At 39.9% G+C, this 27,943-nt stretch overlaps 1 protein-coding gene across 1 annotated transcript; it reads right to left on the minus strand.

Moving 5' to 3' along the window:
* Positions 1-8,471: 8,471 nt before the first annotated feature.
* On the minus strand, positions 8,472-19,771 carry CTHRC1 (collagen triple helix repeat containing 1). The gene is made up of 4 exons (XM_076004673.1): positions 19,492-19,771; positions 15,362-15,583; positions 12,806-13,022; positions 8,472-9,023 (listed from the first exon to the last, which is right to left on the minus strand). The coding sequence occupies exons 1-4, from the start codon at positions 19,639-19,641 to the stop codon at positions 8,881-8,883; spliced, it is 732 nt and encodes a 243-aa protein (XP_075860788.1). The 5' UTR covers positions 19,642-19,771; the 3' UTR covers positions 8,472-8,880.
* Between the last annotated feature and the right edge of the window lie 8,172 nt (positions 19,772-27,943).

Raw genomic sequence — 27,943 nt, forward strand, 5'->3', positions numbered from 1 at the left:
CAGTCTTAGTTTTATTTTTCTATTAACTTGCAACTGAAAGCTTCCTGAATGACAGGATCCGTGGTATGGACCCTAAATTCAGTATGTCACTTGCCCATCAACTGTCATGATGTTGGTGGACTCTTGTTTCTATGGCACTTAATGTCACCTTTATGAAAAGTGAGCATTTGGGGACCATAGTTTCTTTAAAATATTTCTAGTTTTATAGAAAAACATTAAGTTATTTAATATTCATATAAACTAAAGACATTATTCAATTCATGAAAAGTATGAAGGAAAAAGGTTGGTAGACTTAGAAAAAAATGACTAAAAATCTGCTTATAGTGGAAGGCCCAATGAATGTATAGAGGTTGTATGATTCGAAACTTCTCCCTAGTGTATTTTCTGAGTGCAAATATTACAGGATTGTGTGTTTAGTGTTAAATTTCAGTATATGTTAATTATGACATTAGACTTGTTCTACTCAAGGCTAGAAAGTTATAAAATCAGTTCACACTTAACATATCAAAAGGAAAATCAACAATCTGCTTTTGTTAAGTGACTCACATCTCTTTCCCACCCAAGTTCTAAACTAATTCAGACATAGACGAGGTAAATGGAGCATGGAATGTTTTCATTAATCGTAAGGCTGAAATTAGAGAATGAAGCTTATGTTGACATAAAAGTGGGTTTCCTTATTCCAAGCCTTAGAACAATACTGACATGCCCATCTAACTACAGACAACACTGGACCAAGACAATTTTACAGCCTGCTCTTGTGAAACCGTGGCAAGGAGGCACAGGGCAGAATGCATGCTCTCTGTGAGCAACTTATTCCCAAAGAGAGAGGAGGGGGGAAAATAGTGCCATTCATGCTCACTTCCTTATCCCAAACTTATCAATCAAGTAATCATTCCTTGTCAATATAAGTCCAGGCAAAGTTTAAAGAATTGTTATGCCATGATAGAATAATATAAATATGTTAAGAGAACTCTAAATGGTACTCTAGGGCTGAGGGAGAGTACCCCAGGAAGGACAAACTTGGAAGAGGGCCCTCCGCTGGCATTCAGACTTCATTGGAGAAGTTGTGGTTGCAGACCGCTGGGTGGTGAGGAAGTTTGCTGGCTTGCCAGAGCTGGTTTAGAATTGTCTGTTGTTACACAGGGAGTTTGGATGTTCTGTAGGTGCAAAGCCAGGGGCAGGCCTTGTTCACATTGAAAAGGTCTCAGGAAGGCCAGGTGTGATGGCTCACGCCTGTAATCCTAGCACTTTGGGAGGCCAAGGCAGGAGGATTGCTCAAGGTCAGTAGTTTGAAACCAGCCTGAGCAAGAGCGAGACCCCGTCTCTACTAAAAATAGAAAGAAATTAATTGGACAACTAAAAAAAAAAATATATATATATATACAAAAAACTAGCCGGGCATGCTGGCGCATGCCTGTAGTTCCAGCTACTTGGGAGACTGAGGCAATAGGATCGCTTGAGCCCAGGAGATAAAGGTTGCTGTGAGCCAGGTGGACACCATGGCACTCACTCTAAATTGGGCAACAAAGTGAGACTCTGCCTCAAAAAAAAAAAAAAAAAGAAAAGTTCTCAGGAACAAACCTGTAGAAGAGCAGAAAGCCAAGGTTCAGAGAGAGTCGGGGCACTGCTACAGGCATGAGGCCAGGAACATGTAGTGTCCATGTCAAGAGGGCTGCAACCAGGTGGGCACCAGGCAAGTCAGACTGCATTCTGCGTGCGACTGGAGCAAAGCACCACAAGATACAAACCCACCACCCACCCCCACTAACAGACCAGACAGCAGGAGTAAGAAAAAGCAAATTTCAGCACACTGAAACCAGGAAGAGAAACTCCTTTCCTCCTGCAATGTCCCTCTACTTAGAGATACTGAAGGATGAATTTAGAGCTGAGAAGTGGCTCAGCCACTCCCTTTGACTACTCAGCTTCCACTTGCACCCTCCTGCACAAATTTGAACTGCCCAACAACAAAGCAACTAACTAATTTTGGCCTAGCAAAATACAGTTACCCTCAGGAAAAGTGAAGTTCTTACCTTTCCCCAAAAGGAGAAGACACAAAGTCTCAACAGTCGTTGAATCCATTGCTAGCTATATTAATTACTCCTCAAATTCAATCATTGTCCCACCTAATACTCTGTTAACTAAATTATGAAGTTGACCTTCAACAACTTGTATATAAAATAAAAATAAGAAGGAAAGGAAAATAGAATTAAACATGCATGTAACAAGCAAAGAGAAAATATGCAGAGTTTGTACAGTCCTTGTTTCTGTAATTGATCACAAGGTCATAGTTGGTATCTACAGCTTCCACCTCGAACTACCCATTCCATATTTCCATTCCTCACAGCCAGAATCTCAGCTGCTCTGGGTTCTTTACCTGGTGGCGTGATCCAAACCTTCCTTCCTGAAGGGTCTGAATCCTCAATCCTGCCCTTTTCTGATTCTTGTGGTTTCCCATTAACTTTTCCTGTTTGACGTGGAAATACTAAGGGACACCTCAGAGAGTCTCCTGGGTTCTAGACATAGTTCCCCTTGCTTCTGTTGCAGCAGCAAACCAATTTCCCTTGGAATTGGGATCAATCACTATGGCCAATAAATTAATTCACCTTTTTCACCTGTTGGCTAAGTGGTGTAAGGAGTATAAAAAGGCCAGGTGGCAGTCTATGATAGGCAGAATGCTAAAATGGACCCCATGATTCCTTCCTCCTGTTGTACACACCCTGCATAATTTCCCCTTGAACATGGTTGAGACCTGTAAATATAACTGAATATCACCTCCATGATTATGCTGTATGGCAAAAGGGATTTTACAGGTGTAATTAAGGTTCCTAATCCACTGACTATAATCCAAAGGGAGATTATCCCGGGTGGGTGTGACCTAATCAGGCAAGTCTTTTTAAAAGCAGAAGAGTTTTGCTGGTCTGGAAGAAAAATGGCCTTGTTGTGAGAGTAGGTGCCATGGGTATCCTCTAGGAGCTGAGTCCTCAACTGACAAGAAGATGGAGCGAAGTTTAATCACACAGCTGCTGGGAATTGAATTTGGCTAACAATCACATGGTCTAGGAATAGGATCCTAAGTCTCAGATGAGATCACAGCCCCATCCAACACTCCGATTTCAGCCTGGTGACACCCTGAGCAGAGGACTCAGCTAACCTGCACTTTCAGACCCTCAACCCACAGAAACTGTGAGTTAAATTTGTATTGTTTTAAGTTACTAAATGTGTGGTAATTTGTTATGCAGCCAGTAGAAAACGAATACACCTTGTACTGCAGCCTGAATTTGCTTCAGAGACTCCTCTTGCTTTGGTTCTCACTACAAACTGGCAGCTATAGGGGTGACTAGATACATAGATTGAAGTAACACACTCAAATGTGTTATATATTGCCCCTAAAATCCGTGAAGGCCTACCAAGTGTTAATTAGGCCTTTTTATCATCGTAGGTAGCAAAAGGTACAACAATCTTTCATCTTGGAGAACATTTATCGACATGCTTCAGATTAATAACTCCCTAGAAATTTCATTGAGGTGGCAGTCCCCCCCTGAATTTTTGTGGGATTTATTTCCCATCCTCTAGTTCACAGTATGTCTATAACTATCTATTCATGTTTTTTGTACATTTTTCTGTTGGGTTTCTTGATTTCTGGAGTTCTTTACAAATGAAAGAGATGAGCCCTTGGGCTGCGATATGAATTGCAAATATTGTGACAGTTTTTCATTTGTATTTCAACTTTGCTTATCATCTTTTCCACCTTACAGCATTTATTTTTATGTACTTGATGTAGTTGGTTGATCACATTTCTCTTTAATGACTTCTAGATTTTGAGTTATAATTAGAAATGCCTTCTCCACTTCCCCCAGGTGATTGTGATATAATATATAGCTAAGGCTTAGAAGCACTAGATTAGGAGAAGCAATTATAAACTCAAGGAGAGGACTAGAATTGCCACTGTGGAATGTCTTCTGGTGGTAAAGCATGACATGATGAAGTTGGTCATGGTGAATCCATAATGAATTTTAAGTCAGTGTGATTCATACCTGCTGCTGTAGGTTGGTGGCAGCAGTGAAGAAAGCAACTAGTGTGGATTATTCAAGGCTAGAAATTTCTGTAACAGGCTGAATATAATGAATGAAGTCACTTATTTATTCATCTATTCATTCAACAAATGCCAGAGTCCTGCCATTAACTGACCAACAGTGTTGTCCAGTGGTGTGTCGGTAAATGTTTAACAATTAGCTGCTGGTGGGGTTTCACAGTCAGCTCTATAGTGTTTGTTGATTTCTAATTTCCATAGTGTGACTATTCCCATCACAGTCTATTTCAAGCCACCAATGTGATGTCACTGAGTGTGAAGTTGGGAAGAGATATGCACAATCAGCTTTAATCAGCTGGTACCAGCCAGCTGTAACACATCACTGGTTGTTGTCTCAGTCTTCAAACTCTTCAACATTTGTACAGTATCTAATATTGTTAACCATCCCTTTCTCATGAAATTCCTACATCATTGACTTCAGTGATATTTTCCTGTCTTTGGATTCCTTTACTTCTATTCACTAAGCTTCCTTAATATAAAATTTTCTTTCCTTCTCATGCACTTGTCTTTATCTTCTCTTTCTTTGTTTGCAATCTGATCTCTTATAGCTTTAACTATCACTTCTATGCTAAAAACTTGCAAATATCCATGTCCATCCCCAAACTTTCCTCTGAGCCTCCAGACTTTCAATTCCAACCTCCTGTTGGGCAGCTCTGCTAGAATGTCCTATAAATAATGCAAACTCAGCATGTTCAAAGCCACCATCTTGTCTACAAATCTCCTCCCAACTTTCCTACTTCTGTTTCTCCTAATGTCCCAGGATGAAAATCTTAAAATGATATTTGATTCTTTTTCTACTCCATTGTCCCATATCCAGTTGGAAGTCCTTTTTTTTTTTTTTTTCCTTTTGATTTTCCTTTGACATTTCTCAAATCTGTTCTCTTTTATTCCTGTGGTTATCACCAAAGCTCATACCATTCCAGTAGCTTCTTTTTTTATTGTGGGCAATATACATAACATAAATTTGCCACTTTAAAGTGCAGAATTCAGTGGCATTTAGTGTGTTCACAGTGTTTTGCAACCATCGCTACTATAATAATTCTAGAATATTTTCATTGCTCCAAAAGGAAACCTCGTATCTAATGAGCAATCACTTCCCATTCTTCCCCTAGCAACCATTAATCTACTTTATGTTTCTATGATTGTGCCTTGTCTGTATATTTCATATAAATGAACTCATAACATGTAGTCTTTTGTGTCTGGGTTCTTTCACTTAGTATAATATTTTCAAGGTTTATCCATGTTATAAGAATGTATCAGCACTTCATTCCTTTTTATGGCTAAATAGTATTCCATCGTATTCATATACTACATTTAAAAAATTTTTTTTTCAGTTTGGACATTTGGCTTGTTTAAATCTTCTGGCTATTGTAAATAGTGCTGCTATGAACATTAATGTTCAAGATTTCATTTGTACAGTTGTTTTCAGGTCTTTTTGGATACTGTGGCTGTACCAGTTTATATTCCCAGTAGCAATATATCAGAGTTGCAGTTTCTCCACACCCTTGCCAACACTTGTTATGTTCCTTTTTTGATTATAGCTATCCTGGGGGATATAAAGTAGTATCTCATTGTGGTTTTAATTTGCATTTTCCAAATGGCTAATGATATTGAGCATCTTTTCATGTGTTTGTGGGATATTTGTATGTCTTCTTTGGAGAAATGCCTATTCATTTCTTTTGCCCATTTTTTGATTAGGTGGTTTGTCTTTTTGTTGTCTTAGCCTCTTAACCCAGCTTTCCTCCACTATTTGCACCTCTCGTTTTTGATTTTTCGCTCAGTTGTCAGGATGAGTTTTTGTTATGATGATCTTCTGCCCTAAACTGTCAACAGCTCTCCACTGTTCTACAGATAACCCTGGTATTTGTGACCTCCACAGTATTTTTTCAACCTCCTTTACTAGGTTTGTTTCTTATTGTTCCTACACACTTGCCTTAAGCTTGACCCACCTATTCTCTAAACATGATTTCTTTTCTACCCTAGAGTCTTAACTAATGTTCTAGCCCCCACCCAAAATGTTCTTAACACCTGTACCCATTTGTCAAAAATTTTAACCATAGGACCTTCAGTATTATTTCATCTAGACCAGGTGTCCTCAAACTAGGGCCCGCGGATCACATGTGGCCCACCGAGGACATTTATCCGGCCTGCCAGGTGTTTTTGCTGCCGCTGCCTGTCCTGCTTAGCAGCCGACTCTTCCTGGGCCCACAGTACACATGTGTGGAATGTGTGCTGGACTCTCCAATGGCCCTCCAGTGGTCTGAGGGACAGTGAACTGGCCCCCCCCACCCCGTTTAAAAAGTTTGAGGACCCCTGATCTAGAACCTCCCCACCCACTTCCCATTTCCAGATTATTCTGAAGCAATCTCAAGACATCATATTACTTTATTGTAAATATTTCAGTATCTCTAAAAGATAAGCACTATTTAAAAACAACCATAATACCATTACCACATCTAAATAATGATTATTTAATATAATCAAATATCCAATGTTCGAATGTCCCCAACTATCTTAAGGAAGTTTTGTTTTTGTGTTTATAGTTTGCTTGAATCAGTGCCCAAATAAAGTCTAAACATTGCAATTGTTTGATATGATCTTAAGTCTCTTTTAATCCATACAATTTTTTCTCTATCTTTTTTTTTGCAATTTGTATGTTAAAGAAATCAAACTGTCTTCCAAGTTTCTTACAGTCTGGATTTTGCTGATTATATCCGATTATATCCCTGTGGTGTCAATGAATATGTTCTTCTATCCTCTATGTTTCCTACAAATTAATGGTTAGGAGGCTAAATCAGATCCAGGTTTGATTATTTCTTGGCAAAACTACTTCTTGGATGGTGTTATATATTTTCATTAGGAAACACATAGTCTGGTCTGTCTCTTTTTTTTTTTTTTTTTGAGACAGAGTCTTGCTTTGTTGCATGGGCTAGAGTGAGTGCTGTGCGGTCAGCCTAGCTCACAACAACCTCAAAATGCTGGCCTCAAGCAATCCTTCTGCCTCAGCCTCTCGATTAGCTGGGACTACAGGCATGTGCCACCATGCCCGGCTAATTTTTTTTTTATATATATATTAGTTGGCCAATGAATTTCTTTCTATTTATAGTAGAGATGGGTCTCGCTCTTGCTCAGGCTGGTTTTGAACTCCTGACCTCGAGTAATCTGCCCACCTTGGCCTCCCAGAGTGCTAGGATTACAAGCATGAGCCACCCTGCCCAGCTTGGTTTGTCTCTTTTAAGAATCTTATCAGTCATTGATGATCATTGCTAAATCTTTAATTCATGAGAAGCTGAAAAAAGGTGATATGCTATTACTCTTTCTTCATTTGTAAGCTATACCAATATATGATGTTACTATAAGATACATAATATTATGTGTATATATACTTTTATAAAGAGAAATTTCCCTTCATCAATAATTTGGTTACCCAGAGATACAGTTCATATAGGGAGAGCAAAAGAAGTGCCTGGGTCTTTTTGTTTACCAATTTTCAAACTAACAAGTTGGTTCACTGGCATCCTGTAAGTTGACTAATGAATTTTATTTTAATATATTATGAATTCATGCATTTAAACATATTTGATGTGTTTCAAACCATTGTAGTTTTTGTCTTTATCAGTGTTTAAATTGTATCATTTTTGCCAGTGGGAACCAGTTCAACTTGGGTCTTAGATCCTTTTGAGTTGTCCTTCACAGTTGCCTTGTTTTCCAGTATGACAAAATGTTCCATGCTTGAATTGTACATTTCCTGCCTCATAGTTGAAATTGTCCGTTTCTTCTAAGATTCTTAGTTCCTTTTAGTAGGAAATGGTATGTAGAGATCACAATCTGGGCATTACTGGACTGGTCATTGTTTCCAGGCCTTTTCAGAAAACAAAGCAAGGAGATTTTATTGTTGCTTTGTAGCTTTATTTAAAATAAAGTACTTTATGAATTCATATTGATATTTCCAATTCAAGCCCAGAATTTAACTTCGATCTTCCATGTATATTGCCTTCATGAATTTTTTCTGATCATCTCAGCCCAAAGTGATCAGTCTTTGTTTAATTCCACCAACCTCTTCAATATTTTTATAGTAATCAACATATTAATTGTTGATTTACTGTTATTTTTATATATGTCTGATCCTCTCTACCAAATGATAAGCAGTTTGAGACCAGAATCTACATGTTTTTACTCTTTCTTAAATAAAAATAAAATTTCTAAAGTGCTGGTATATTGGTATATTTCCTGACACATAAATACCACTTTCTCTTTGTATTCCTCAAAATATGGAGCCATACTATATATGTACTAAAAACTAATATATGATTGTTAACTGAATAAATACAAAATTAGATTTATACTCAACTTTTCAGATATAAAGTACTAGAAACTCCAATTTTGGTGCCAATTAAAGATATTAAAATTCTTGGAAATAAATTTTATTTAACAGATATAAAACAATTTTGAACATTTACAACGTGTACAAAGACTGGTAGCTTTTATATTTAAAAAAAATACTATACTAAGAGAATAAGAAACTAAAGACCATGATATTGCAAATTACAGGTTCAAAGAATGTGAATATGATGAAGGTATTCTAATCAATGGAAAAATCCTGAAACAATTTTTGATTGAAGTACAATGAATAATACTAGATTTTAAAACAGTGTGAAATCACACTTTGGTCTGTAAACATGTTTAGCTTTTCCATTCAGATGTATACATAAAAATTATTAAAAATGTCATTTAAATGAACCATTCAAAGGTATAATAAAAAAAGAGGTAGGAAATGAAAAGTAAAGGATTTATTTTGGTAATTCTTCAATAATGATGCGAGACACTGAATTCCATCCAGTAGAAGCATCTCCTTTTGGGTAATCTGAACAAGTTCCAACCCAGATAGCAACATCCACTAATCCAGCACCAATTCCTTCACAAAGTCCTTCCACTGTAAAATAAAGATGAAAGTTACATCTTTCTCTGGAACATAGAGCAAAACCTTTAGCTAAATGTTATTACTTTAGAAAGCTAGATTATAATTCTAATTTATTATTAGATTAAAAGTTCTAATACTTGATAAGGGTTTCATAATAAAGTCCTATAAATTGGTACATAAGTACTTACATCAATGAATGTGTATACATATTTTTTAAGCTTAACAGGCAGTTTTCTTACAGGTTTCAACCACAAAATCAAAATTTGTTTAGTTATAAAGATAGGTTAAAATAAAACAGTAATTTATTTGATTAAACAAAGAAAGCCTATATATACTTTTAAAAGCCAAACATTTGATTTGATATGAAAATCTTTTTTTAAAAAAGAAAGCCCTTTTCAACACTAATCTGTTGGTAAGAGATGCCATTCAAGTAGAAGAAAGGACTTTTAGAACATTAAAAGAAATTCTAACATAATCACGATACCAGTCCTTCAATCTGGGAATCCCATTTTATAAAGGATTTCTTCGTAGTGAAAAGAACAAAAACAATCCTCCCTCCCCGTGCTTTTCTTCTGTGTTCCAATGCTTTATAATTATGCACCTTTTCACATGTCCTCTGGATTTTCACATACTAACATATAACTTGTATTCCATTTTACCAAAGTCTTTTATTACATTAAAAAAAAATTCCCCAGTGGTTATTTTAACAGGCAAAAACACATGGTGTTTTATATATACATCAAAACCTTTGATGTATGTGTAAAGAGGGCAAAGGAATTGTAATTTGGCAGATTCTTTTATGAAAATGAATCCTGACATATAAGTAGTGTGTGGGTGACCTCATGTGACTGGTTGGGTTTCCTATTTGGTTGAGGTTGGTGCGTTCCAGCTGAGCCCTAGGGATGTTGATACGAAGCAATCTGCTTCCATTAGCTCTCGCATCAGTAAATCTAGGGCATGTCCCTCAGAATCCAGGGACCTGGCTCTGATTCAGGCTCCTTCCAAAGTTGGGAGATTGTAAGCAGTCAGCCCACAATCCATTTAATCTGATATTCTTAGTATCATAACAAGTGAAAATGCCCAGAAATACTCATGTTTTCCCAAAGTGGTGACATCTATAACCTAGAAATTTGTTCATTTCACCCCACAACCTCAGGCTGTCAGACAAGCTTGGGTCTAGCATCAGTTTCATAGGAGCAGAGTCACTTCTTTGTCTTTAACAAATGAAAATAATAGCTGTTGAATGAATGAACTTTAAATTTTGCTGTGACAAATGTAGTAGAACAGCTGAAGTGCAAAAGATATGTTGGATTAGGAGTTCTCAACCTGTTTTCCTCTGAGACCCATGTAACAGATGACATTCAAAGGTTTGTCAAACTCCCATGGGCATAGCCAAGGCTTGAAGTCATCCTCTGATGTGCTATTAGTGCATCCCTTTCCTTTCCTTCCAGAAAGAGTATCAGTGTGTAAGAGAAGTGATGTTAATGTAGAGGTGACCTTTAATTCACAACAATACAAAAACAACTAATAACAAATTACTTGTGACACTCCACCCAAATGATCGCACCAAATGAGTTTCCACATCATGGTTGGGAAATCCTGAGCCTAGCAAGATATTAGCACACACATTCAAGATAATATGATAGAATGTGAGTTGCTCATATCAACTACAGTCTAAACATACCACTTCCTAATCAAATTTTATATTTTATAGCTAGATTCTTCTTATTTTAGAGATGGCACTTCTTCCTTTCCAGCACATGTATCTAAGGACTGTATCTGTATCTAAGGACTTAGTTTTTGAAATTGATTAACGAGGTTTGGGGAGGCAGGAGAAAAACAGGACCTTGGCTTCTGCTCTCCTGAACGCTGATTCTACTGTCGTGGATAAAACGCTGTATTTCCGGCCGGGCGCGGTGGCTCACGCCTGTAATCCTAGCACTATGGGAGGCCAAGGCGGGAGGATCGCTTGAGGTCAGGAGTTCGAAACCAGCCTGAGCAAGAGCAAGACCCCATGTCTACTAAAAATAGAAAGAAATTAATTGGCCAACAAAAATAATAATATATGTATATAAATTAGCCAGGCATGGTGGCGCATGCCTGTAGTCCCAGCTATTCGGGGGGCTGAGGTGGGAGGATTGCTTGAGCCCAGGAGTCTGAGGTTGCTGTGAGCTAGGCTGACACCACAGCACTCATTCTAGCCTGGGCAACAAAGTGAGACTCTGTCTCAAAAAAAAAAAACCAGGGAAATGATGCTAGCAATATGTATATTTTCTGATTCTACCAGGCTTGTGCTGTCATGTGTGCTACCCCCACAGTAACTCAAGAAGCCAAAAGGACTGACAGCCAAATATTGATAATGATGTCTCTGGGTGAAGAGATTAGTAGATGGTTTTTTACCCTTCTACTTTTTAGTATTTTCTAAACTTTCTTTAATGAACCTTAAAATAGAACAAACTAACCAATAATATTTTTCTGACAGCATAAGTGACCACTGGTTTAATTGAATGTCTTTTCTCTCATACTAGGTAGAAACAGAGAATGCAGAAACAATACAGAAATTTGCTATTTTACAAATTCAGCAGACAGTATTTACCCTCTTAAAAGACAAGGCAGAGAAATCAGGCAGCCTCTTTATCAATCTAAGCTAGTGGTTTTCAACCTTGGCTGAACATTAGAACAACCAGGAGAACAGAAGTGGTGAAAGCGTGCATCCTTGTCTTGTTCCAGTTCTTAGAGGAAATGCTTGTGATGAAAACTAAAAATGGAACCACCATCAAATTCAGCAATCCCACTACTGGGTATCTACCCAAAGGAAAAGAAATCTATATAAAAAAAGATGCCTACATGCAAATGTTTATCACAGTACTATTCGCAATAGCAAATATATGGAATCAACCTAAGTGTCCATCAGTGATGAATGGATAAAGAAAATGTGGCATATATACAAAATGGAATACTATTTAGCTAAGAAAAAGAATGAAATCATATCTTCTGTAGCAACATCAATGAAGCTGGAGGCCATTATCTTAATGAAACAAACCAAGCACATAAAGTGAAATATTGTGTGTTCTTATACATAAGTGGATTCTAAAAAATGTGTACACACATATGGAGAGAGTGGAATGATAGTCAATGGCGAATTGGAAGAGTAAGGGGGTGTAGGGGGATGGATAATGACAAATTAGTTAATGGATACAATGCATGTCATTCAGGTAATGTATATCCTAAAAGCCCTGACTTGGCCACTATGCATATAACAAAATTGAACTTATACCCCATAAATTTGTATAAATTGGAAAAAAAAAAAAAGAATAGTCAAGAGATATTTTTTAAGTCCCATTGCCTAGGCTGCACCCAGATCCATTAAATCTGACTCCCTGCACAGGTATTTTTAGAAGTTCCCAAATTTCTCTAAGTGAGCCCAATATGTAGCCAAGGTTGAGAACACCTGCTCTGTGGTATTACTGGCTGTTCTGCCATTTTATCCACCTCATTGATTTTCAACCCTGGGGCACATAAGAGTCATCAGAGGATCTTTTAAAAAATCCAGATGCCAGGGTCTTACCCCTAGAGATTCTGAGTCAGTTGGTCAGAGATGGGGCCCAGGTATCCATATATTTTTTAAAAGATCTATAGGTAATGGTGAAGTGCAACTCAAGGAGGAGAATCACATGCTGAAAGCTTGTTAAAGGTCATTTTATATTGGGCTAGTGACCCAACATGATAGTGGGACTCAAAACTAATCTTATTTAGATCTGAGGCACATTCTGCAATGTCACTATTTTACATACCAGAAGAAGTGCGATGAATATTAATTGTTGAATTCAGTTCGGGGCTTCCTTGGTCCAAATAAATTATGGCTTCAATGGGAAGAGGCCCTGAACATTCAGCTCCATTGAATGTGAAATACCAACGCTGACAGCATGCATTTCTGCATTTTAGCCGAAGTGATCCACTGAACAAAACTCTTAGAGCACTGTTGGAACGCATCTTTGTAAATGTACATTCCTGCCACAAACACGAAAATAGGGTTGAATTAACATTTTCTATTTTAATTCACAAGAGGCTTTGAAATTAGCCAGGGGTCATGGCACACACCTGTAGTCCCAGCTACTCTGGAGGCTGAGGCAGGAGGATCACCTGAGCCCAGGAGTTGGAGGCTGCAGTGAGCTATGATCACACCACTGCACATTACTCAGGGAGACAGAGCCTGAGGCTTTGAGATTGTATTGTGAATTTTACTTAACCATCATTTTCCCCAAACTGTATTGATAAAGCTTAACTTTGATAGGAGAGATTTTCTGTAAAACAGATAAGAGATTTTGATATAGGAACTGTATCAAATTATGACTTTCTTAGAATTATTTGTCTAAGGGTATCTTTCAATTTTGCCAAAAAACAAAACAAAATAAAATAAAACTAGTCTTCAGTACTCTTGACCAAAGCAATCTATATCTTTCCTTTTTTTCATTAAAAAAATATTTACTGACCCCAACTATGTGCTAGATAGTACAGCTACAATAGTTAACAAAACAGAATCCCTGCCCTTGTGGAACTTACAGTCTAGCCTAGTGCTGTCTAAACATGTTTGCTCTTGACCTGTTTCTTTTCAAGTAATAGCAAACAGTATGAGGGAGCAAAGCACTGGCAGAGTTTTTAGTCTTTACCTGTATGACACAATGAAAAGGCCCAGGTTTCTTGTGTTTCTTGTGTTTGTTTTTTTCCCCCTATTTGGTCTTTACAAAATTGATTATTGGCTCATGGTCCTACTATCTATTACTTGCACAAGTTTCCCATACTCATTCTGACCACTGCTAAAAAGAACTTGAAAACATAGTAATAATTCAGAATCTGTAAGGATAGTTTTTAGAAGAATTCAGCAACTTTTAATGAACAACCATAAATAATCAACCAGTGTCTATCAATGTCAGATGTTTAAATAAGTAGGCAGCATTTTAACAAAATGCTTTCTAAGAAATCACATATGAACATAGAAAAGGTCACGGTCACCAAAACTATGGAAGCTATATGAAAATTCTGTCACATGAAAATCAAATCAAGACAGTCTCAAACTCTTTTATAGATAATAGAGCAGAAAGAGCTGAGAAGAGGAGCAGGAATAATACACAAAAGTGCATCTTAAAACTTCAGAGTTTTAGGCCGGGCGCGGTGGCTCACGCCTGTAATCCTAGCACTCTGGGAGGCCGAGGCGGGCGGATTGCTCGAGGTTGGGAGTTCGAAACCATCCTGAGCGAGACCCCGTCTCTACTAAAAAAAAATAGAAAGAAATTAATTGACCAACTAAAAATATATATACAAAAAACTAGCCGGGCATGGTGGCACATGCCTGTAGTCCCAGCTACTTGGGAGGCTGAGGCAGGAGGATCGTTTGAGCCCAGGAGTTTGAGGTTGCTGTGAGCTAGGCTGACGCCATGGCACTCACTCTAGCCTGGGCAACAAAAGTGAGACTCTGTCTCAAAAAAAAAATAAAAAAAAAAAACAAAAAAAAAAACTTCAGAGTTTTATGAAAATAAAATCTCTTCTATTTGCCTGGTGGTGGTGGTAGTTAAAATCATGGAGTACTATTAATATGTTGTGGCCATGGAACCATGTACAGAGTTGGTTAACCAGGGGTAAGGGGCTTATAAATAGCACCAACTTCTTTAGCTCTCACCAATTCTAGTGGACTTGCCAATTACCTTTGAAGCAAACACTAATAAAGGTGAAATGAATTATTAGTCAAAATACATTACCAGACCAGGCTTTTTTGAGTAATTTCCCCCACTGAATGCTGCAGAATAATTTAAAACAATCACTGTAGTACACTTCTCTGAGGCTTAGCAATTTTAAGTTGGGCATGCTAGCCAGGATAGGGACAAATATTCTTATCCTAGGATAAGGACTTCCCATTTCCAGATAATTGCTATGGTGTGGTGATTTCTTGGAAATTTCTTTCCACCTTTATGCCTGAAGCCAGAGAAGAATTTCTTAGACTATTTTAAATTTAAATTTACTTTCGGGCAACACTGCAAAGTTGCTACCGTCCAACACAGACACTATGTTCTCCTTTTTGGTTTGCATTTAAAATATGAATACGTTATTTTACATACTGTAGTTAAAATGATGTGGCAATTTGTCTTAGAAATATCTTTATGAAAGTTAACTCTGAAATGTTACCGTTTTCATTAATTTTAAGTTGAAAGTCACATACCACCTACTCCTCTTTTTTTTTTCCCTTCTCTTTTGGTTTTTTAAAAAATAAATAAAATTCCACCTAAAAATTAACACTCAAATATGAAAACCCTTAAATTTTGCTTCAATTTAAAAATAATTCAGAGTTTACTTACTGCAATTTTTCCAAGATCTATGCCATAATTGAGGGAACTCCATGAACACTGCTTGTAGTTGGGTGTCCAAGACTCCTCAAAGCTTTCCCTCAGGCATTCCCCCTTTTCTCCTTTGAATCCATCCCGACCGGGGATGCCAGGGGTACCAGGGATGCCATTGGCCCCAGGGCTCCCATCTCGACCAGGCACCCCAGCTGGCCCTTGTAAGCACATTCCATTGTACTACAGTAAGAAAGCAAAGGGGAAGAAACTCTCACTTAATATGATTAGAATTGCATTTATTTTGAGCCCTTAGAGTCAAGAATCCCTTCATACCACTCGTCCATGTTTTGGATGCGTTATTATAGAGAATTCATTTTAAAATTACTTCTAAAACATTGTGATTTCTTTCATCTTTTTTATCTCACAAACTTTACACACACACAAATCAAAGAGAAGGTCAAAATATTTTCATGTGCCTGCTCCTTTCTACTGCTCATTATTATCAACACATATGATTTTTAACAGCTGTATTCCAAGGAGGACATATATTTTGCTTTCTTCTTGTAAAGGGACTTGGATTTCATAATTATACTTTTCACAATTTATGCAAACATTCCACTAATTTGGGTGCTTAGTTTATTTCTATATTTTCTATTATTAATACTATAATGAAAATCTTTATCCTCATAGCCTTTTTCTTCTTTTTAATTATTTCCCTAAGTTAAATTCCAAGGGACATAATTATCAAATAAAATCTCAACAGTCAATAATTATCTTGTGTTTGCAATATCTCTAACTTGGATATACATGTCTCTGCTTCTTTTCCTCCCTGTTTTTAAGTGAGGGAAGTGGCCCTAGGGTACTGTACTACTTTTGGCCTTCAATCCCAACTCTCTTCCCCAAAGAAAAGGAGTAAGTGTCCTAGTTCTGGGTGACCATCAGTCCTCAATAGAGGGCAATAATCTATCAAACCTTCTGCAAGGGCTAGTATTCTCTATGTTTGTTTTGGGGGAGGGTACCTTGCAGAGTTTAAACACATGGCTTCTATAGCTAGTTTCTCTGGATTTTATTCCTGCTCCACCCCTTATTACCTCTGTGAGATGGGGCAAGTTACTCAACATTTTGGTGCCTGTTTCCTTATCTGTAAAATGGAGATAACAATAAAGATTCTAACCTTATAGGGTCTGTATGAGATTTAAGTGAATAACATGCAAAACGTGAACAATGCCTGGAACATAGCAAACACTGCATATGTCAGCCATTATTCTTATCATTCCCTCAAGACCAGTGTGAGGGAGTGACTCTGGGCAAGTGTGTCCACTCCCTTGGGGGTGGACCTTACAGGGTCTAGACCTGGAGAAGAGAGCATTAGCAAACCCACCGGCTAGCACATGTAGCCTATACACACCAATGTTGTCTGATCAGTGGTAAAGGTAATATTTTGAGCTCCATCTGTCCAACCCCTGTGTCTATTGAGTTGGTTACATTTATTATACCTTTCAAAGGTTCCTCCAAACCCCAATACAATCCACTTAAATTTTCACTCTAATATTTCCCCTTTTGTGTAAATTGCCCAGTACTATAATTCTATATAAATATCCTTTCCGGTGAGGAAAAAAACCAAGGTTCCTTATATATTAAAATGACTTCAAAGCTTATCTTTTGACTTTACTATCTGAGATTGAACACGATCAGATTATAAAACCCAATAACAACAGTCTAGGAAGGATCCTAAGTAATTAATGTTTGTCAATCAATTTGCTTCTCACATCACCAGTTTGATCTTTGTTTTGATAAATGATTTTTTACAACTCTGACATTGCCATTTTCCTGAATGTAAGAAACAAAAAACCTACTATTTTATTTACTGTCAGAGAAATAGTAAGAAAAAAATTAACAATTGCAAAAGTATTCAAAGATGTGCTAAAGTACAAGATATTTTAAAATAGTTCTGTGCATTTTAGACTTATTTTCATTTTAGTAACTTCATTTACTTTCACTAGCAGAGGTATGCAATGTTTGGACATATATTTCAAGTGAGAAGATTTATTCTGGTATTCTTCGATCCCCCCCCCCCAGCTATTATTCCTCTTAGGACAAGATGATACACAGACTAAGTTTCATTTTCCTATATATCAGTGGTTCTCAAAGGGGGACAATTTTGTCCCTTGGGGGATACTTGGCAATGTCTGTAGACATTTTTCGTATCACAACTTGGGAGGGAGGAGTGCTACTGGCATCTAGGGGTTAGCCACTGGGGACACTGCTAAACATGCTACAATGCACAGGATAGTCCCCACAACAAAGAGTTATCTGGCCCCAAATACCACTAGTGCCATGGTTGAGAATTTTTATTTACTTTTTCGTCTAAAAGCTGCATTCCAGAGACCACATAACTTGATTGTATTTGGTTCAACAGGTGTTAGATCTGCCTTCTTCCACTTTAAAATGCTAACTCAACACATGCTTTGTACCCCCAATAAATGTGGAATGAACAAAAAAGTGAATGGAAGCTCAAACTTTTCTTCAGTCGTTCCTTTCACCGGCCACCAGGGGGCAGAGCTCGGTGGAAACTTGAAAGGAACGCTTTGAAAGATCCTATACAAAGAAGTTGCTTTATAGAATCTGTTGAAACCTCCTTAATGGCTATGTGGACTTTCTCTGTCAGCAAAACCAAATCCAATGTACAGGATGCACCTGAGCCTGGCTGCACATGAAGCTTTTCCAAGTCTGGCTAGAGTCGTAGGAAACCACAGGTACTGTAAATCCTTGGAAGGTGAAAAATGGCCAGCTTTATAGGGAAAAGGGGTATTTGGTGTATCATAATTACAAATTCATAAAATGCAAACTGCACATGAACCACACACATTTGGTACAATTTAAACAATTTAGATACTTAAAATAGAACTGTAGCCCTTAACACATAATCTGTTGTGGAGCAAAATTACACAGCATATCACTAAAAAGTGGCTCTCTGAAATGGGAGAATTTTTTTCCCCCAGCGCTTTGGAATCCAGCATAGAGCTAGCTGCCAAGGAGTTTGGTTTATTGACTAAGTTCAGAATGTCAGCTTAACAAATTTAAAACTTTTTTTAAATGAAAAATGCCCCCTGTCTTATGTTCTGCAATGCCTGTAAACTATGTTTGTCTGCAAATGAGATCGGCTTAAGAACTGAAGTTTACCACCATGTGCCAAGGACTATGGTAGCTGTAAAAGGCTCACTCTTGCCACAGGGCAGAGAACCTCTTGTCCTCCACTGGGTTTGTTGACTTTCAGAGGGGAAGAGTTTGAAGCAAACAGACCTTCCCTAGCCCCTGGGAAAGCACTTGGGCTATTTATTTACTCTCCTGGAAACTGTCTTCTCCCTTAGCTTGACTGTGATACTCCGACCTAGTGGCCACAGGCTAACGACCCAGGGTGTCTATAAGGACTGACTGGCCATTTGGTCTAAACACAACAAACGAAAACGGGTCCTTGGAAGGTTAGTGCTGGGCCCTTCATTTCCCTTTCCGGCCTTAAACCCTCTGAACCATTCCTGGCCCCAGCTGTGGTTGTCCAACAAAGTAAATTGCAGCCCATACTCCCTAGGAAGATGACCCAACGTGACTCATAGTCTTCAAGTGACAAAGAGTTGGACGGATGCTCTGTGGGGGTGGTTATTCTCTCTCGCAGGCAGACGTGGCCATCGGCCCCCACAAAGGACACGTTGCATGGCCCTGGCCCAGGCCCAGGCGATTAGGGAGTCTAAGGTCTTTCCCAGGCCCACGTTTTGACCCACCCAAGCTCCTCCCTGCCGCCCGAACCCTCTCCACCCCGCCCAAGGGGTCTCCCTGAAGCCAGAAATTGTTGGGTGACTCTTTGTACTTCGGGGAGTCCTACCCGACCCACGCCACATCTCCGCTCCACGACAGTCTCCCCTCTGCGTCCCAAGACTCCACTGCACGCTTAACCCAGGTCCTTCTTTACACGTAAACAAAGCGTGACTGACACCCGGGCACAGCAAGACACAGGACACACAGCTGTACAGACTTATCCCCTCCCCCACAACAGCTGGACTGATGCCCTCCCCGTGCGGCTCGCGGCTCTGTCCCCTCCGGCTCTGCCCCCTCCGCCAGCGCAGCGGACCCGGCTCGGCGCCCCGACTCACCAGGTCCACCACCTCCCTCGGCCGGAGCTGCGCCTTTTGCTTCCCCTTGGGGGTCTCGGAGGCGCTCGACGGCGCCGGCAGCTGCAGCAGCAGAAGCAGCAGGAGGCCGAGGAGCCACAGCGGGGAGACTGTGGGGCCCTGGGGGCGCATGGCGGGGTTGGCTGGGGACGCGGAGCAGGAGGCGGAGGAGGAGACGGAGCCGGGACGTGGTCAGCGTCTGGCCCCGCCGCGCTCCTAGGCCGCCGTGGGCTGCATCAATGCGCCTTTCAGCCGCGCCTCCCTCCCTCCCCCTTCCCCTCCCGCCCCCCTGGACACCCAGAGCTTTCATCCCTTAATAGGCCGGAGCCCCCACCCCGAGCCGGCGGGCGGGCCGACAGCCGGGCCCGCCCCTACCGCGGCCGCAGCACCGCCGGCCCCTGGAGGGTCTGGCAGAGCCCGCGGAGAGCCGGCCGCAGAGTGGGGGTGGGGTGGCAGCGGTCGCCAGCCGCAGGTGGAGGCTTCGCGGAGGGAAGTGGAGCGAGCACAGCTTAAATGAACAGGGTAGAGGCACGTGTCTTAACTTGGGTCCAGGAACCGCCTTCGAGGGTCGTCAATTCATGGCATGGGTCGCCGAGCCTTTTGAGGGGAGGTAACATTTTCGAGGACTAGGAGGGGAACCACAGGTGTCATCAGGTTCTCCAAGAGTCCCATGACCCAAATGATTAATAAATGCTATTTTAATAAGTGCTAACACTTACTAAGCTCTGGGACCACGCAAAGCCTTGCGCACGTAGTCCTCTTGGCAGTCCTTTTGGGTTAGATACCTCCTGTGCTTGCCCCATTCGCGGATGAGGAAACTGAGGCTCAAGGAAGCTAGCCAATGTGCAGTGGTAGTGGTAGAAGTTCATTATTGAGTACTCGTCACCTCTGATTGTTATTATCTTTTTCTGACCCACTCTGTTCTCCTTTTGTTTGTACTCTTTTGCCCATTCTGGAAGAAAGCATCCTTAGGGACCAGGCTGCCCACCGGGTAGGGCCAGATTGGAGCAGGAGCTGCTTTATACACCACTGGCTGGAATCGGGCAGAACAGTAGTCTTGCCACGCTCCAACAACACGGGGTTGTGACGGATGGCCGTGCTGCTGACGTCAAATCCCACTGGGCAAAGTTCTCTCTAGAGACCCAGCCAGGTTCCCCAGGGGAGCAGGTCAGGGCAGTTCCAGGAATGCTCGCTCCTGGGCTAGTGCCTAACTACAAGTCAATTTCATTCCCGTTTTTCAGAAGCAACAAAAATCCAAATGAGCTGTAATGCCAGGACTGGCTCCATAATATGCCACGCCTAGTGCAAAATGAAAATGCAGGGCCTTTTGTTAAAAAGAAAATCAAGAATTGCAAAATGGTGTCAACAGAGCAATAAACCACATGTGGGGTCCTTCTGAGTGCTCCGCACGGAAGACTGCACAGGTCACACCCAGCGTCACTGGCCCTGTATAAAGCTGACTGAAGTCCCAGCTGACGCCTGTTGGCAGTCAAACCACCGTGGTGGCAGCAGTCTACGGGCTGGAAAGGAGAGCAGAGGATCACCAGAGTCTGTCTTCTATCCAATTCCAATTCCTGCTGCTGTTCTGTCACCCAATGACTTCACATGGTCCCTCTCTGTGTAAATCTGTGGTCCAGACTGAGGTTTCAGCAAAGAGCTAATCCTGCGTTAACAACCAGGCATTTTAAAGCTATATGTTCACAGAATTAATCAAATCACACCATAAGATAAGCCAGGTATCATACTTATATTTAAAGATAATAAATAATAGTGTATAAGGTCTTTACAGTGTTAAGGAGGACTTTCAGTTATCCTATCTCGCAGGTCCTAAAATTAGCACAAAAGTACTACCACTATGAGTTTGATTGACGTCATCTCTGGAATCTACTTAGTCCAGCTGAGTTTTCTTGGTCTAAAACTTAGGCCCATTCTACCATTATAGATTTTAGTTCCATTTAAAGATTATGAATTAGTTTAGGGTCCTGAGAGCTATTTTTGGAGTGATCCTTCCCCAGCCACAGATTAACAAACTGAGCCTTTTGCAGATTCCAATTTTGAAGCCAATATTAGGAATTAGTCTTGTAACAATTATGATGATGTGTTTTAGTTAATTAGATATTAACATTTGAATGTTATTGAAACATTTAAGAAAATTTAACACATTAGATTTCTGATATTAATTTTAAATTAATAAATTTTAATCAAGTTTATAATGGTTTTAAATGTTTAATAAAACATTTATAAGCTTCATTTATTAGATTTAAGAGGAATTCTGGGGTGCTTTAAGAGATTCTTCTTATTAGGTTTTTAAGTTTGCCCTGATAGGTATTTGGCATTTGAAGGAAATCAGATATATTAAATTTGTAAATGTAGTTTGAAGTATGTAAAATAATTTAACTCAGTTTTTTAATGGAGCTAAATTTTAGGTAAATTAAATATCTTAAATTTATGAGTCTTCCATGTCAAGCTTAAAAACTTAAGAAAAACTTGATTTTTAAATTTAATACTTAAGTATTTAATAATTAATATAGAAGTAGCTGCAAATAGTATTTTCCATACACATACAACATGCATTCTCAAACAACTCTACTGAAAGAAATTAGGAAGGGAAGTGAATGTGTTAATATTGTTGGTCCCACTTAGTTTATGTGATGCAAGTTCTAATATAACACCATTGATCTTTTCAGCAGAGTGGAACCATAGACTTTTTTTTTTAATTTTAGCATATTATGGGGGTACAAGTGTTAAGGTTACATATATTGCCCATGTCCCCCTCCCCCCTCGAGTAAGAGCTTCAAGCATATCCATCCCCCAAACATTGCACATCTTACTTGTTGTGGAACCATAGACTTTTAAAGTTGGCAAGAATTTTAGAAATCATCTAAATCAATCCAGGTGTTGTATGATTGAGGCACATAATTAAAACCAACTCAGAGAGCTCAAGGTACTTTCCAAAGGCCATGTAGCAAGTAGGTGTCAAAGCAGAGTTGTACTGAGGTTGGAGAATTCTTAGTCTATGTATAGTTTTTAATAATATTCCTCTTGAGTATTCTAGCCTTCCACAGCCTAGCTACTGTAAATTGAGGAAAGAACTATCTATGCTTCAGCCAGAGGTTTAAAGGCAGAGAAGTGCTGTTAGGAGTAGGTGTCCTAAGGGCAGAAAGGGATGATAGTGAGAGGACCCCAATGGTAAAAAAGCCAGAGTCAGGAATCTTGACCAGCAAGCTGCACTTTGAAGGTTGCTTGTTTGTAATTAACCAAGGAAACTGTTCCCTTAAGTAACTCCATGTAGTTTTGATGGAGAGTGCTTAAGACATATTAGCTATTACTATTTTGATTAGATAATTAGGGATTCCATATACAATGAAAGGAAGTCATGATTCAACAGATGGCCCCTAACCTATACATCAGTTGTATCATGCAGGGTCCAAGTGGGAAACAGAAACAACTCTGAGTATTTAAATTAGAGGTAATTTAATATAATAATATAATAAATAATGTAATTTAATAAATTACCTTACCCACCTAGGCTGTAAGCTAAACAGAGGAAAGTTAGACTTCCGCTGTAAACTGCTATCACCCTTATGCTGAAGAGACTTAAGGTGTCTAATCAAAGCTGGAACCATGTTGGGCTTGTCCATTGGAAGCTGGAGTCATGAAAGAAATGAAGCCACTGCCAGAAGAACTGCCTGCAGCAGAGAAGGAAGATGAGCAGTACCCTGGCTTCTCTCTTATTCCCACCCTCTTATCTCTGATTGGCCAAACCCAACTGGAGGCCCCTGAAACAGGATCCTGGGAAACAGCCTGCAGAGGTCAGAGCAGGGCTGGGGAAGCATAAAGAATGAATCTGAGGGCAAACAGCATCAATCAGCCCTGAATTCCTCCCCGCACCACTCCGGCTCGTGCTCACATGCACACACATGGCCCTAAGCTCCAACAGTGTGGTGGCTGCATCCACATTCCTTAGTATCTAGGTCACCAAGCTGTTTAGATTGGAATTAAGTGGTTAATCTACCCACACTCTGTACTGATAGACCTTAAGTATATAACACCTTTACTGGCTCATAAGTGATTGGAATTTTTATAATCTTAAGAGAATACAAGTGGATAGAAAATTATAGAACTTAAATTATTGGTGAAAGATGATCATAAGTCCCCGGCCTGTAATTGTGGTGTTCTACATGCATCCTTTTTTATTTCTGTGTATTTATACAACTGGAAGCTGTCAACCGTTGCAGTGCTTGAGGGCAAGCACTGGTCTGTTAGACTTGAGAGAATTCCATTTCATTTATTCTGAATCATAACATGCTACATGCTTTCAACTTGGGTAGTCTTTCATTTCCAGACAAATTTTCTTCCTTTTTATTAAGTTACCCAAAGCTGTGCACTTTCTCCCCCTCCTCATTATGCCTTGTGGATGGAGGTATTAAAATCAACATGCTCTCAACAGACTCTGCATTGTAAGAATTCCTCAGAAAATTGTTCACCGTGGAGCTCTGTGTTTGAAAATGGTCAAGATTAAAGACATTTCTGGGCAGTTCAGATGACTCTTTGCAGCCTGTGTGTCTCTTTCAAGGTACAAAGAACCGACTGTTTTGTGATAAAAGGAAGCCAAGGTAAGCAGGATTTTTGGAATTGCATCTCAAAACATTTAGGTTTACAAAATACATCCAGTTCTGTAGTCTCCCTCCACAAATCTCCCACCCTATCAACTGAACCCTGGTTTCTTATAATTCTTCCCCCAGGTCCCCAGTTAAAGATATGATTGCTTTGTTGATAAAAAGTCAGGCCATTATAATGGAAATTGAAACAAGCCAATAATATTAATCTCCCTCACCTTGAAGAGTTTTTAGCAAATGACAAAAGAAGCTGAATGCAGTTTCACCTCTCCCTAAACTGTCACATAGAGAATGACAAAAAGTGGGCTGTGAGCAGTGGCACACGCCTGTAATTCCAGCACTTTGGGAGGCCAAGATGGGAGTAATCCTTTGAGCCCAGAAGTTTGAGACCAGCCTCAGCAAGAGCGAGACCCCATCTCTACAAAAAATAGAAAAATTACCCAAGTGTGGTGGCGTGCATCTGTAGTCCCAGCTACTCAGGAGGCTGAGGCAGGAGGATTGCTTGAGTCCAGGAGTTTGAGGTTACAGTGAGCTCTGATGACATCACTGCACTCTAGCTGGGGTGACAGAGCAAGACTCTGCCTCAAAAAAAAAAAAAAAAAAAAAAAAACGGAAAAGAATATGCTGAAAAGTGACAAAACGGGAATTGACTGGTGACAAGAGGGAGAGAGATCAAGAGATTTGGCTATACACAAGAAATGAGTAATTATCCAAAGAAAAAAAACAAGAATTAATGGAATTCATCGTTGTCATCAATTATAGCAAAGAGATTACCGGTTGTAATATTTGCTAACCACTGTGTAGAAAATTATAATTAAGTCTAGGCAAACTCCCTTCCCATGTTTCTCTCATGATTTGAAAATAACCTTTTGGGCTATATTATCAGATACTTTGGCAGTATTATCAGAAATATCCTCATAACACCTCTTCCTTCTAACTCTTGGCTAGACTAATGATTCCTATTTTTATGGACACCATCAACCCCTCATTTATGAATTCTATAGAACCATGCTTCAAAATTTATAGATGGCCCAAAGCTGGAAGAGGCAGCTGATACAATGCCCAAGCTGCTTGCAACAGAGGAAGAAAAAGGTCAGGTGGATAGGGAGGGGGTGGGGAAGAGAAGCAGCATGGGGAATGAATCAGTCACTTGCTAAATGAAAACCAATGAGTTGTTAGACAGAAGAAAGTCACCTGGAATTGAGTAAGGAGAGATAGTAAACAGATATAAACATCCATTAAACAGATATAAACATCCATGGGTCACAACTATATACAAATTTTCTTTTGGAATTTAAATGCACTGGGCTACATGCTACCGCTGGTTGTATGTGACTCTCATACTAGAGCTATCAAGGGATGACCTGAAGCTTGACCCTTTCATGGTTTCATAATGAAATCTCTTCATCAGGTAACTGGAGTCCTTAGCATGGGCCCTAATTTTCAAGGTAATTTCTCCCTTGGGAATCATGGGAGATTTGCAACCTTGTCTTACTCCCTCCTACCCTTTCTTGTAGGTAGAATTCTTCTAAAAGCCAGACTGCATCCTCAGTACCTGCTTAAACAATGTCTCCAGGACATTCTGCTTCTTGTAACCCTTTACTAAGTGTCTGATGACATTTCAAGGTTATGGCTGGAATATTACATTCCTGGGCTATCTCCATGTCACCCTGCCTTGCCACCCCGTATTAATGAACATAGACAAAGGCAAAGTCCTGTGTTTCTACTCTGATTATAATTATGTTGCTCCATATTTCACAATTTCCAAGGTTGGGATGATATGGCTACTTAAATTCAAGGTTATCATAGTGGCATTATAACCACTATAAGAAATAAATACCCTGACAGACTAAACTGTTCTGCATGCTTATGAACAGTGCTGGAGTACTGGATTCTACTCCAGGCCATATGGTTTAAGAGGAATGTTTGTGAATACAGCACTGGAATGTTTTGAAGTCAAGTGAGCATGGTTGTGAAGGGGTTTAGAAACCATCTCAAAAGAAGGAACATTGAAAAATTGGGGAAGGCTAGATAAAGGAAGCAAGATGCAAAAATCTGAAGGACTGTCACAAAGAGGAGAGAAGGGCCTTGGTCTATTGTGCTCAAGAGGGTCTTGTAAACATCCCTGAGATGATTTTCTGCCTCCCAGGAAGTGTCAAGAGTAGAAGTGATCATTTGGGCCTGATGTTTGCATTGCAACAAAAGTCCAGTTGCCCTGGTGGTAAGTAGGCAGGAGCACAGATATTGTCTGAATGTGCAGTGGTACTGCTGTGAGGCCTCCTATTTGGGAATAGTTTGCATAGGACAATTGCAGTTGATCTTAGAAGACAAAGGTTACATTCTGGAAATAAGATATGAATTGACACTTTCTAAATCCCTGAAACTAAGCTTAGTAGGTAGTGTATCTTTCAGAAATTGGATGCCTATTCTCAAAACAGTCTTGAAGCTTAGTCAATTTAAGAGAGGCAGACTGTAGGGGATGGACACCATGCTTTAAAAAGCAGGGTTTAGGCACACCATTTTTTTTCTCAACTTTATTTCAGGACTTTTCATTGTGAGAATATCCCACCCAGCCCCGACTTCCCTAGCAATTATGTTCACCATCTTGTGCCCTTTGACTTCTCTCTGACATATGGTCCCCTGCTGACTCTGCCATGTGGAGGTGTCTCCATTATTCCTAGAAGTCATTCATTCTTTCACTAACCTAACGGTTATGGAGCATCTACTGTGAATTAGGATCCTGTGCTAGGCATTGAGGATATAAACATAGTCTCTGTCCTCAAAGGGCTCTGAGCTTAGTGAAAAAGATTTCTAAAGAGATGAGTGCAGAGTGGGGTGGTTAATGCCATGGTAGAGGTGAGTACAGGTTGCCTAAGATGGGGAGATTGAAGAAAGGAAGAGATCACGGAAGGCTTCCTGAAGGAGGTGATACCTTGCTGCTATAAAGAGCAGTTTGGAGTTAGCCAGGCAAAGGGTAGACACTGGGATTTGGAGGATTCAACATGGAGAGTAATGAAAGGAAGGGCATTTGGTTAAGGTGGCAGCATGAGGACAGGCATAGAGGTAAGGAAAGGCCCATGTTCAGGGAACTGTATAGTTGGGGTTGCCACAGCTTATGGTGCAAGGCAGAGAGTGTCCAAAGATGAGGCTGGAGAGGCTAGCAGAGTTATAGCACAGTGAAGTCTGTGTTTCCTGTGAAGGTGACTGGGTTTTTGTCCTGTAGTCTGTGGGAAGTTTTGGATGGTTTGTAACCAAGACTGGCCTGGGTAAGTTTGTTTAGGCAGAGACTTCTGGCTGCATGTGGATGCTGGACTTGAGGGAGTCAGGCTATATCTAGGAAAATTGTTTAGAAAGCTATTGCTGTCATGCAAGCTAGGGTGCTACAGTGCTAGTGCTGACTTGGAGCACTAGGACAGTCTCTAGGGATCTGAGGCCCATTTTACCAATGCTGCAAGCCCATGGCCATAGGAAGTCTACACACACCTGCTGTGATTGTGCATGAATATTTGTTTCTCAGGAGCAAAAAGATTAGGCCCACTGGTATAGGTAAGAGATGATGAGGGTCTGAGTGGAGTGATGAGAAAAATCTAGGAACGCAATCAGAGAATTTAATGATTGAATTTAGGTTATGGTGCAAGAGGGTGAGAAAACCACAATGATCTTCTTCCCCCTCTAGATTTCTAGCTTATGTGACAATTCGTGGATTATGATATTATAAACTAGGATATAAAGCATAGCAGAAGGAATCATTTTCAGGGCATATATAAACAAATGGAATTTTGGACCTGTTGGGTTTCAGCTGCCTGAGGGCTATC

This window comes from Microcebus murinus, chromosome 7, assembly GCF_040939455.1.
Source record: "Microcebus murinus isolate Inina chromosome 7, M.murinus_Inina_mat1.0, whole genome shotgun sequence".
Lineage (NCBI taxonomy): Eukaryota > Metazoa > Chordata > Mammalia > Primates > Cheirogaleidae > Microcebus > Microcebus murinus.

What these genes read in the sequence shown, in the direction of transcription:
- CTHRC1 (XM_076004673.1), bottom strand. Translation starts at nt 19,641, where the DNA reads ATGCGCCCCCAGGGCCCCACAGTCTCCCCGCTGTGGCTCCTCGGCCTC. An exon ending in CGAGGGAGGTGGTGGACCTG is followed by an intron (nt 15,584 to 19,491) that starts GTGAGTCGGGGC and finishes TTCTTACTGTAG; the next exon opens with TACAATGGAATGTGCTTACA. An exon ending in TATTCATCGCACTTCTTCTG is followed by an intron (nt 9,024 to 12,805) that starts GTATGTAAAATA and finishes TTTATTTTACAG; the next exon opens with TGGAAGGACTTTGTGAAGGA.